Here is a 13,285-nt window from a genome sequence, read left to right as displayed (position 1 = left end):
ATCATGCAACGGGGGTCACCAAAAAGCATAGTGTGCTATCTGCATTGAGAAAAAGTAAATCCAATGATCTGATTGATGATGATGAAGCAAGCAGGACAGGTTCTAGTCATAGTGGAGGGAGCTCACAAAGGGGAAGCATTGGTGAAGCATCAAGTAAGTTATTGTGATAAGAATGCAGTAGAGATAACTAGACTGTTTTCATCTTCAAAAGATCTGCATCAAATGTTGACTCTGAAAACACAAGTTGGACCTCTGCACCTTCTGGGGGCTCAGTTTAGATAGATATACTGCCACCATGGCAAAAGGAACCAACTGATATATCAATTGTTTGAGATGATGGGCAAAAACCATGACTAGTCTCCATAGACTTGCACGAGATGATTCATTCCTGGTGTCTGGGTGAGATACTGGTTTGAGATATAAATATGTATATAGCTATAGCTTTGATTTATTAGAATTCAGCTAAAAGGCCTTGATCTAGCCTGTCCCAGGAACAAACTGCCTGTCCAAAGTGATGGCCAGCTAAGTCACTGTCCATGAGGGTCCGATGATCAAGATAGTAAAGGAAAAAAATGGGGGGTGGGGTGAATTTGGATATTAAAATGTTTAAAAAAATTTTTTAACTTTCTAGTGCAAAAATCTTTAAACAAGATTCCAACATATTAAGAGAAGAAAATAATGCAAGTTATTTTTATTCAGAAAAAAGCTTTTCATACAATCGTATTGCTCTCAAATATAGAAATACTGAGGTTGTACAGCTGAAAAACAAAAATGCAGAATAGACTGTAAGACAATTAAAGCCATATTATAACATTTGCTGAGGAGAACGCCCTCAAAATTCTTGTTTTTACACGATTGTAACGTACTTTAGTCAATAAAGATACTCTGCAAAAATCAAGACTTTAGGTGCTGTAGTTTTGTCAAAATTCGAGATTTTGAATAAAACAATGGAACCGGCTTTATTATTACGATGGAAATATTAGTCGAACACGTATGCACAGTACATTACACGGCGTCATGGGATACACATACACACACACCGAGGATTGTACCATATTACAACCGCGGGGGTAACATGCATGGGCGTTAGTAGTAAATTCCAATTTTCTATGCTTTACCTCACTTGTTCGGCTCAAAATTAAAAGGGGACATATCTGACAGTAAAAGCTAACATTTTATGGAAAATAAATACTAATCTATTTTTACAGAAATGTTATAATATGGCTTTAATATCAAGTAGCAACACTCTTGAAGCAGAGCTGCGACCAGGGGAGTATGATACATCCCCATTTTGTCATCTAGTGTACAAATTCATTCTTTCTTGTGTAACCGATGTCCCTTCCATGGCTTTACCTATATGGTCTATATTGAATGTTCATCCCTTAGGTATAGCATCAACGCAAGGCAGTGTGGGTAAGCAGCGTGGTGTGTTCATCCAAGGAGCTGGGACACAGATCATGCATTCTAGCACAGCTGTTGATGTCTCTGGAATGACTTTGCTTGCTGAGAGAGCCAAGGAGCTACTCAGTAATGATGAAATCAAAGCAATAAGAAGACACATAAAGAGGGTGAGTGTAGTGTATGAATTTCAGTAAAAGTCAAACTAAACATTGGTTCCCCTCAAGTTTGGTAGTGACAGGTGCGTATGTCCCTGGACACAGTATCAAATTGCGCATGTAAAGTTAATCGCGCAGAGCGTACATACACGCATGCAAGAGTGGTTGTCGGCATACTTGCAGTTCATCCACAAAAAGGCATTGATGTCACTACTGATCCAAAGTACAGACAGTTGGACAGGCTAGTTGTATGAACTACCTGTCCCATCTTTTCATTTCTGAGAAGTTACATAAAAAATGAGCTTTCTTTTGGACCAAACCCATTATAAATTAATAATGGTGGTGAATCCCATTTAAATCCAGCTTTTTAAAAAAACCAGAAAAAGTTGGTGTCAAAAACAACTTTTTCCAATGCTGAAAATGAGGCATTGCTCAGGTGGTGTATGACATGCAGTCCCTAAATTCAGTAAATTTTCATCGTCAACCGTGTAATTGAATGGGATTATTTTGAAATTTTAAATCGCTTGAAATATCACAAACAAATAGGCCTATGTTGATAAATAATATAAATACAAGCTAAAACCGTTGGGGTTCGATAATGAACCCCACAAAACTAACCGAGTATATGGAAAATGCCATACGGCCGGGCGGTTTCACGAGTTGCCGGCGCGATCATGTCATCCGCCGCCTGGCATTGCTTTAGAGGCAAGTTCTTGTTGACTCAGACTCACAGGCGGCATCACACCATAAAAAGTCATATAATAAGCCAATGTGCTTATTAACGAGTTTCTCAGAAAAGAACAGATTTTTAGGGTATTTTGTTACACTTTAAAAAAAAAATTTCCTTTTAATTTACAAATATCCATAACAAAGAAAAAAAAATGATAAAGTTACATAAACTACCATAAAATTCATTCTTGTCCGGGCAACTCATTAATAGGCATATATGCATGTATACAATTTTTAGGGTATTTATATACTAAATGCATGCATCTTCATTATCCCACGAGTTGGATTGTAATTCACATTGATTTGATTAACTTGTGTATGATATTTTGACAGTATCACAAAGGAGGTGATGTTGAGAGGCTGGTTGAGCCTTTGTTGGCTATACTTGACAAACCAGAGAAGATGCTGCTCCTGAGAGAAATAAGGTAAGGATTCAAAGGAGAAGTTGCAAATCTCAACAAGTTTTACATTGAATAAAGATATGTATTGGTTTACCATTCACTAGTCACTCTGAACTTGAGACTTAACAAATAAATTATTTGGTTGTCCTCAACAACGTATATTACCTATTTTTTAAAAATCATCAAAAACAAAATTTCAAGCAAGCAAACTTCACTGATATAACAATAAGGAAAACCTTACACCTTTGTATTATAGATCCAAAATCGCACTGAGTTGTTGTTGTATTAGGGTGTGCAATTGAAACTATATTTTTAAAACTTTCATATTTAGGGGTGTGATATCTGCAACGGATGTTGGCCGGTTTGATAGCATGGTATCTAGAAGGGAAATGGAAGCCCATGAGAAGATGCAAGCCGGCACACAAGGTAAGATGCATTCCTATTAATTCCACACAGGTTGAACTGTGGGAATTTCAATTTAATGAACACGGCTTTCAACAGCTGTACACGATCAAGCCACGATCGAATATCACGTATGTCAAACTACAACAGGAACGCACTACCTTGGATACAATACTAACCAATTTACTTCTGTGTTGCATATGCGCTGTCACACACAGTGGCGTACATCGCACATAAACGCTATGTCAGGCTTTGCTCATTCAATTGAAATTTCTTAAAGGGGCGGGCATTTCGTGATCCACAGCCTCATCCCCCCACTTTTCCCAAAAAAAGTTGAGATTTTTACACCACTGGATACCTCTGGCTACATAATGTTTATGTACCAAATATTTCTTGCAGATTAATTCGTCTAGCAAAAATATCGCCAAATTTGAATTTCGTTCTGGTGCACCAGAACGAAATTACAACACATTGTCTATGGAGCAGTGTAATACACATAATCACGCATAACTCGCAAACGCAAAATCGGAATCTTCTGAAATTTTGGAAATAAGCTTTTTTCGTGGATATCTACTGAAAAATGTCATAAAAAGAGGATGCTAGGATCACAAAATCCTCCTTTAAGAGAGTCTAGAATAATTAAGTTTAGCCCCATAATGGGCTGTTCCATTTGAAACCTGCCATGCCACTGTGGAAGATTTGAGATTTGTCCACTGAGGGAGTATGTTTTTTAAATGGAAATAATGGCTAAGGCTAATTATTTTAAATGCATACTCCCCCTGTACATGGTGTTACCTGTATCTTCCACAACTAGAGAGAGTATCAAATGGGAGATGCTGAATTATCTGTTATATTTCAAATTCATAATCCCTCCACTGGGGGAGTGTGTATTTCAACTAGAATAGTCCAATGCTGAGGGAAACCTGTCATATTGAGTTGTTGTGCATGGGGACCGAAAGTGTACCTTAAATAAACATTTTTGGAATTCTCATTCAGGATGATAACCGCAATAAAAGGATAAAAAGGCCATCCCCAATAGTCTTTAAATAAAGAAATGACAAATTGGACATTCTTTGGCAGAATGAACCACAATTTGTGACACTTCTTACATCCTCTGATTGATGTCATCTTGTTGACTTCAACTTAGTATAGTTATGGCTATTTGGAAAAAAAACACATGTAATTGATAGTTGTGACTATTGTTACTTACAGGTGATAAGTCTCCAAGGGATTTTCTTGCAAGAAGTCCAAGCCAACGAAGGAAAATTCCACTTGATTCCAGGCCAGGTAAAGAACCAGTTTTGAAATAAATAACTGAACACCTATCATCCTTATGTACAGGTCTGTACACAGGATTTATTTTGGGGGGTGCGGGACTTCAAAGTGCTCTTGTGCATATTTTTGTAAAAAAGTGAACCTAACCCCTAAAAAGTGCCCTTTGGACTTTTTGGATGCATTATCACCAAAAAGTGGCCCTTTTGTCAATTTTTCTCCCACTTTTAGACTTTTTTATTGGAAAATTAGCAAAACATGGATCCTCGGATCTGCCTATTCACTTAACCCTAACTGTACACGTTAATCCTAACCCAACCATCTACAAACCATATCCCAAACATTAACCCTAACCCTATAACAAAGGTGAAGAAAACATCAGGCATGACATTTGTCAATGCAATAGCTTGCAATCAAAGTGGGAAAAAATACAACCTTTGCGTGCTTTACTGATTGTTACTGTCCACTGTGGCCCAATTCAATAATCTGTTAAACAAAAATAAGCAGGGACTATAGCTATGAAGTGCACACCCTAAACATACCACAATAAACCTTCACAGCCAACTTGGCAAAATATTGTATAATGAAATAAAGAAAATGGGCTGATTATGCACTGAGGGGTAGTATCAGCAACCAAACATTTCCTGGTTAGCACCAATCAAAGTATAGCATATAACTAATTTCATTTGTATTATCTGATTGTGGAAAATGTAACACAAAGTTCTTTTTTTTCAAATTGATCTGCAGATGAGCAAGGTAATTTTCACCTTCAAGACCCAGAAGAAAAAGTCAAGGAGGAGCGGCATAAAAATGTATTAGAACGTCTTCAAAAAGAACGAAAGGAAGAAGTCAAACAACTATTGAACGCAGAAAGTGAAGAGACAACAAAAAGCAGTGGGGAAGAATATGGTCATATACCGGTAGCATTAAAGTCATCTCCTGTTAAAGTCAACACTGTGAGTGGTAGACCCAGGGAGAGAAGACATGGACTTGATAACTTGGCTTTGCCTAAAAGTTCTCTAGTTAGAAGACATAGTGATAATGCAACAGGTCGAGAAGCCATGCTAAGAAATTTGACAAAAGATGGACATCCGGGAGCAGTTGCTCATGTAAAATCCATAATAAAACCAACTTCACCGCCACCACCTCCACCACCACGAACTCCAACAAAACCCTCCACACGTCCCCACTCTCCATTGAAATCACCACCACCACTCAGTATTCATAGTTTTCCTCCTCTTCCTCCTAATAATCCAACAACCTCATCACCTGTAGTGGCAGCAAGCCCTACAAAATCACCTCTTCCACCATCAATATCATCTAGACCAACATCACCTCCTGCATATTTCAATACATCAACCCCTCTACCCTCTTCTCCCCTCCCACCCCCACCACCTGATTCTACTTTCTCTCCAACGATATCACCAGAAGCTATAGATGCTTTACCTCCTCCACCCCCACCTGAACCAATCCCTCCCCCAGTCGATGTGTCACCACTTCCCCCTCCTCCACCTCTGGAATCACTCTCCCCACCACCTCCTCCCATGGCAACACATCCATCATTGAATGCCTCCTGGAACTCCTCTCCTGTAAGAGCCTCCCCTCCACCTCCTCCCCCTGTGTCACCACCTCCACCACCCCCGCTATCTCCAGAAAGTTTACTTATAGCGCAAAACGTTAATAACAACTTTAATACGACATGTGATGAAAACACATCAAATTCAGACTCAAATATCTACAGTGAGATCAATTTTAACAATATGGACATTGCTGATAAGAACAGCATCAATGCTAAGAAAACAAATGTGGTGCCTCAGACTTCATCCAGGAGAAGTTTAATGTTAAATGTTCCTTCTGAGAATGTTCCTAGTATTTGTGTCAGTGCGGATGAGGACGAAGAGGATTCTGGAGATGACGTTGCATTACCTGAATTTAGTGATGATAGCGAGTCATCTGAGGATGATAGTGATGATGACAAAAAGACATACACATATGATTTAATCAAAGAGGAAGAAGAAGAGAGCACCGATACTTCTTTCGAACTCTCTCCATCACCTGAATCTGCAGAAAGATCTTACTCAGCGCCTCCAGTTTTTAACACCCCAAATGCCACTAAAAGTAACATTAATTCAACCAAGAATGAACCTATATATGCTGAAGTGGATAAGACCAAGAAAAGAAGACCAGCATCGAGGCAAGACACTTTAACAGTAGAATTTGAGGAGAAGATATTGGTTAAAGAAGAAGAGGAGGAGACTAAACCAAGGCGTAGCTCAAGAGTCTCTTTTGGAGAATATCGTGCATCTCCTACACCACCAAGGAGAGGAATTCTGTAAGTATAGAAAATACATGCTGTTCCATATTAAGGTTACATAAACTTACATCCAGATTTGTTTTATTTTTTGATTGGACAAGGCAGTCAGCTTTGAACAAAGCAAAGCTTGGTGGATGGCATGAGATTGCTTGCCTTTCACTGAAAACTTTAGAACCACATATAGTTTAATCAGTGCCAAATAGGCAAAGATTCATGCAGTTTTTATTTGTAGAGTTACCACAATAAAGTGGCTAAACAAAAAGTTAAGGTACAGACCATACTAGAGCTCTTTGAATTAAAATGGGAATTATGGGAAAAATCTCAACTTTTTTTGAGACAAGTGGTGGGATGATGCTATGGATCACGAAATGCCCTTTTAATTACAAAATGAAATTACATGAAAGACCCTGATATAAACTTAACTATTTCAGATGATAATTAGTATATCAGCAATCATTGCGTGCATGTTAAAAAACAAACTTCAAATAAAATAATGAGGGCACAAGTTTTGTGAAACCTTACAAGGCAGACAGTTTCCTGATGACATTCTCACAAACATTTATAAATAAAATTTAGAGATGTATCCAATACATTTTTGTTTCAATATGTTTTTTAAACATTTCACTTTCAGGAAGAACAGTTTTAACAGGCAGGAAGGAGGCCCCAAGATTCAGATTCGAAGTATACCAGACTACATCTCTATCTCAAGTGATGAGGATGAACCTTCACCTCTTAAAGAAATCACCACCCATGCCAAGAGGAGAGCTCAAGAGGACTTATTGAGACCAGCCGATGATCTCACACCTAGTAACAGTCCTAGAATGGAACGAAAAGCTGTGAAAGCTATAACTGTTGAACTCTCCAAATTCAGATCATCTTTAGGTAAGTTTTTTTCATAGGTAGAGATAAGGAAGCAATGTCGGCACAAAATAAGTAGATTCCAAAGAAAAGTGGAGATGTGCAGTAAAATAAAACTAAGGCCTCTGGAAGATTCCACTGTGTCGGACATAGTCCTTGAATATGGCAGAAGTTCAAAGTCAGGAAAACATAAATTCAGTGATGTTGAGGTCTTTTTTACAGGTCATATACACATAATGCAAACACATGTCCTACAATTGTGCTCAATAATTTTCTTCTCAATAATCTTCACAGAATTTCTTTGGGCAAAGTATCCAAAAACTTTAATTATATAAACACTAGAGTTTAGAGATTTTTCAATGAAAACTGCATTCAGTGAAGCTTGAAATATGTCAGGACATTTTGTAGCAATGCAGGGAAATTGGACTCGGTACATCAACATGAGGTCAGCACTCAGTACCATTACAAATATTAGGTTTCTATGAACATGTTGAAAAGTGTGAAAGATGCTGTTTGGAGAAGTAAGTCTTTGAAAACTAAACATCAGCGATCTTTTGTCTTAGGGACCGTTCACAAACATTTGTAACAAGGGGCCTGATAGAAAAAGAAAAATTCACATATTTTTTTCAGGGCCCTCTTTTGGAATTATTTTCAGGGCTCCCCTTGATGGCCAAGAAAAATTAACTTCAGCCCCATTGAAAATAATGTAAACTCATGTTCTACGAGAAAAATTAAGGTGATATTTTTAAAGGCCCCCCTTCAGAGAGATAAAAAAATTCAGGGCCCCCTTTTTGTATCAGGCCCCCCTGTTACAAGTGTTTGTGAATGGTTCCTTAGATGTAAGTTTGCAAAATTAAATGTAAAATTCAAGCTTTTAATTACAAGCCATTGGAAAGTAAAAAAGAAAGGTTGTATTTTTACTCAAGAAAGATTTGGCACGCTAAACCATAGACCCTGGAAATATCTTCCAGGGTCTATGGCTAAACTATCTTAATATCTTACAATGCCAGTTGCAATATGACTTTAATCTCACTTAAAAGGTGGTTTAAACTCAAATTTGACAATCCTTGGAAAACCCTTTTCCCAATTATTTTGTGTCTGAAAGGGCTGTGTTTGTGTTTGCAAAGGGCTGTTTGTAGTTTGTAGTATACTCTAATTAAGCCTATCTATGGGGTTTGTATTATCTCCATCATTAATTAGTGTCCTTTCATTTTTATAATTTGTAGGCATCAGTATAGCAGGTGGAAGAGAAATTCAGGGTCATCCTATGGTTAGAATTGACAAAGTATTCCCAGGTGGAGCGGCTGCTGACAATGGAAGTCTTAAGGTATGTTCGCATTTATATAACCTTATTCCACTACCATCCACTTATCCCGGTTTCTCACAAGCAAATTTTTGTACATCCTCATAGTTTTTTACATGTTTTCACCATTGCTTTATTGAGCTTAAATAATATTCACGGCTATACGCTGGCGAAGTTACATAATAATCGGATTAACTACCATAGCAATAGGTGAAAATTTTGTTTGAATATACCGCGCTGCACAGATACGTTCACATGGTACCTCTGCATTGAACCATATCATGCTGATCACTTGCATCTGCAAGATTAGTATCTTTGAAAAGACCACTATTGTATTCAATCTATGATTGCACACATACACAGGTGATTAGTGTAACCTGCTTGTAGTGCAGTGCAATATGATCAAAATTGTTTTCACCTATTGCTATGGTAATTAATCCGATTAATTACGTAACTTTGATAGTGTATTGGTCCTCATCAGTGCTCTTTTGTCATCCTAATTTTAGTTCTTTCTGAAAAAAATGCATAAATCAGAAGTCTTTTAAATCCAGAATTGTCACTTGCTTTGTTTCATTTGGTGGCCTTATGTCTTGGTGGTCTTATTTCGTATGTTTTCTATTTAAGCAGCATCAGTGTAAAACAGAGGTAATCAATTATAGTGTACAAATATTGAATGTTTATAAGTACAATGGCAAGAATATTTTCATGAGGTATAATATTGAATGGAACTGTGCATATTTCACTGAATGCAAATATTTTTACCATATTGCATGAACAAACAAAAAAACCACGAAATATTTATTTTATATAACTTGTAACACAAATTTGTTTTCTTCCAATTAGTTTCATAATTCACTATAGGACAACATAATAATTGAAGAATATCTAAAATATCTTTGTTTTGAAAGAAAATATTTTATTCATGTGGTCACCTGTGTGGAAGTTAATGCTACGTCTCATTCCCGCACTGACGCATCCATGCAGTGGAAAATCAAAACTGCACTCGCACATAGTGCAATAGTCATACAAAAGCTAACAACTCCGGGTAACTACTTAACAAAAATACAATATTAATTGACCAATCAAATGACAAGAATCTTTGTATATACAGAGTTATGTAATGTGTTTTATATACAACATACACCTACACTATCTCCTACAAAAATCTTTATATTAGTACTTGCTGTTAGTGTAGTACCTTCTTAAAAGTTTTGATTTTGTTTCAAACAATATAGCAATAAGACATTTTGTTCCAATTATCTTGTATTATTTCAGCCTGGGTTTGAAGTCCTTGAAGTGGATGGTACCCCGCTAACTTCTGCTACTCACCCAGAAGCTGTGGATATCATTAGGAGGTCATACAACGACAAGAGCAAACCTAAAATAGAATTTGTGGTCATCCCATATGAATAGAGTTACTCTGCTCTGTTCTTCCAAGACTTCACTGCTAGAGGTTTGACAACTATAATCAGCATCAGCGGGTATCTGTTGTAAAGTATTCTACAATATGCTTTTACAATGGCACAGCATAACCATCAGCCTTTAATTAAGAGACAGCAGGAAACTTGACCAAAAGAGTTATTAGGTTTGTAAGGGGAGGGAGGGTTCATTCAATGAGCATGAATTTTTAGATTAATTTTACTGAGCAGTTTTAGCTGAATATCAAAATTGTTCATTTGTTTTATAAATCTAAAATGTAAAACTTAAAATAAATTGTGTTAGTACAGATATGATATATCTTCGTATTTGTAGAAGCGTTTTACACAAGAAGCATTTTTGTGTTTCAATTTGTATACTTATTTATTGTTTTTTAATGTTTTAATTATATAATTAAAATTTAATTAAATGCTTCTAAGACTTGTAAATTATCTGAAAGTGTGTACATTCATTTATTTTCATATTCCATTAATAACTAAATTTTGACTAAAATGTCACAACGAGAACTGATCCGATGATCAAAATTAAATTTTGTAAATGAGAGAAAAAAGATGGGTCTTTGGTTGACATGGTTGACAGATCCAAGTCCTAGGAGAAATGAAGGGTATTCAAATAATTTGGGTGACAGGCCATGGGCCATAACAGCCCAACATACATGAGGCTCCAATATTGAAGTGCCACCCTTTGCCACCTAGGCTGGTAATAAGTGGCATGACACATTAATTAGCTTTATTTGTTTGTTGAAATATTTTGGTTCTTAATAAAGTATATATATTTTTCATTGAAAAACAATACATGATATATTTTGTGCCTAAGACTATCAACCGTGCGAGTCTTTCCTCTAGATATCATACATGACTTTTAACTTGTACTATATAATGTAAAGCAATTCCAACAAATATTGTGCACTATGTCATTCCAAAATCTCTTGTAAAAAAAGTCTCAAAAGAGCAAAAATAAGACTAAATGTGCTAAATTTATACTTGATCGCTTTTTGCAAGAGCATTTTTCGTAAATAGAGCAAATCTGTTCATCTGGTCTTACTATTTTTGATAGCGACAGTATCGCGTCTCATCCAAAATGCATCATCAGGCTGACTGATCAGGTGATGAACTATTGTGACACACTTGATGTTATGACATCACAGGAGAGTCGCTGGGGTAGTTTCCTGATTGCTACATTTGTACTATAAAATTCCTGATTGGCTACATTTGTACTATAAAATTGTAACTGGCCTACTTCCTTGCATTTTTATACTTTCTAAGCAAAGCAGCCATAGATTGATCACGACTGCTGTATTAAAGGAGCATTTTATGATTCTAGCACCCTCTTTTTAAGGAATGGCCCAATCAGATAGCCACAAAAAATACTATTTCCAAAATTTAAGTTGATTAGCAGGTTGCACATAAATGAATGTATTACAATGCCAATAGGCCACCATGTTGTTAATTTCTGGCTGTTGACAACCAGAAAATACAAATTGTAAGATGTTTTTGCCAAATGATTGTATCTGCAAGAAACATTAGACAGTCTAGTTTACTGATGATATAAAAATCTCGCCCTTTAACTTGTTATCAAGGAGAGTGGGTCAAACCACCCGAGCAAGCGTTACTCTATTAATATTCCCGCTGTTTGTTTCAAGTTGTGTACAATGTACATGTGTATAATATTTACCTTCAGCAACATTAGTATATAAAAAGTTTAAATCTAAACTTGAGTAATATAAAGCATTAGTATAAATAGAAACAGTATTATGAGTTTACACATTTACTTTGACCATTCCTTCTATATGCAAATATTTTAATGCAATTTTAAATTATTCATAAGTGCTATACTATATTAAGCTGTATATTTGATAAGCTGTGTTCAAAAAGTGTATTATGTCTTAACCTATTTTTTACAACTGGACATCATGTATAGTATAATAGATTTCTAAATGTGATATTTTCATAAAGTTCTTTCTGTTGCCCCGTATACATACATGTTGAAGTCACTAACAGTGTGCATTCTTATCAAAAGCTTTACAAAGAACTGAGAATAAGTGTAATCTTGTGGTGTTGGGTTAGTAAAATTTTACTCAGATACCGATGACATATCTTAATTGTTGTGTGATTTGTTATTTACTACTCCAGAAGTCCAGAAAAATACAGTACTAATGTTTTTGAGATTACAGTTGTAAGAAAACCTGCGAAATTGCCCCTTTTTCATAAAAAAATTTCCAAATATAAAAATATGACTTTTGTTGGCATTTTGTTCCAGTTAGTTCCAACTAAAGAATTAGGATTGGATTGTTTTTTCTGGCAAAACGTGCTATTTTTTCTGAATCTTATGTACTATCGATCATAGTTCTTTGAGTTATCTGAGGAATAGATGGAAGTTGGATTATATTTCCATTGGGTTGAGAAAACCTAGTTTGGTATGTCATCGATCCATTTCCAGGGCACTATCCTTGAAATGGTTACCCTACATACACATTTGGAAAATTGTTCCTCATGGGGAAAACTAATTTCATTTGTGTCAGAGATAATGTTTGGAAAATACAAAATGTCAAAATTTTCAAATGAGTGTCGTTACTCCCAGCTACATATACATTCTAAGTAGATATCATTTGATTTATAAAGATTACTTTGAGGAATGTTATATGTCAAAAATATCAATTTATAATAATTTGCCCTTTCGCAAATTTCAAAAAATCAAAAATATTTGATATCAGGACGTTCCTTGTATTCAGAATGCAATTTGGTGTGTCTGATGTGCTCTCATGTCACACAAAAAATACTGCACAAACGTTGCTATCTGATCCCTAAACATTTTAATGTTCAGCAGTTACAGATCAGAATTAACACATATCATAAGGAATTTTTCCAACTTTGTGAATCAAAATAATATTAATCTACCTATAATATTTTTTTAATCCAGCTCAAGCCAAATTTTCCATTGTTTTGCCTCCAATTTTACCTCCAACATTAAGCGTCCAGCATGTTATTGATAAGAAATTCAGCATCAACAATAT

General features: G+C 36.0%; 1 protein-coding gene across 1 annotated transcript in view; it reads left to right on the top strand.

Annotated features, from left to right (window-relative positions):
- The window catches only part of LOC140164722 (uncharacterized), a 44,112-nt gene extending 31,739 nt beyond the window's left edge, over positions 1-12,373 (top strand). Inside the window, exons 11-19 of the mRNA XM_072188083.1 lie at positions 1-153; positions 1,387-1,568; positions 2,619-2,710; positions 3,018-3,112; positions 4,301-4,375; positions 5,108-6,692; positions 7,306-7,556; positions 8,759-8,859; positions 10,111-12,373. Of these exons, the coding sequence (XP_072044184.1) occupies positions 1-153; positions 1,387-1,568; positions 2,619-2,710; positions 3,018-3,112; positions 4,301-4,375; positions 5,108-6,692; positions 7,306-7,556; positions 8,759-8,859; positions 10,111-10,248 (2,672 nt within the window). The 3' untranslated portion in view covers positions 10,249-12,373. The remainder of the gene's footprint in view (positions 154-1,386; positions 1,569-2,618; positions 2,711-3,017; positions 3,113-4,300; positions 4,376-5,107; positions 6,693-7,305; positions 7,557-8,758; positions 8,860-10,110) is intronic.
- The last annotated feature ends 912 nt before the right edge of the window (positions 12,374-13,285 follow it).

This window comes from Amphiura filiformis, chromosome 1 (assembly GCF_039555335.1).
Source record: "Amphiura filiformis chromosome 1, Afil_fr2py, whole genome shotgun sequence".
Lineage (NCBI taxonomy): Eukaryota > Metazoa > Echinodermata > Ophiuroidea > Amphilepidida > Amphiuridae > Amphiura > Amphiura filiformis.
The sequence above is the reverse complement of the archived record's forward strand: the minus strand, read 5'-3'. Positions and strand labels throughout refer to the sequence as shown.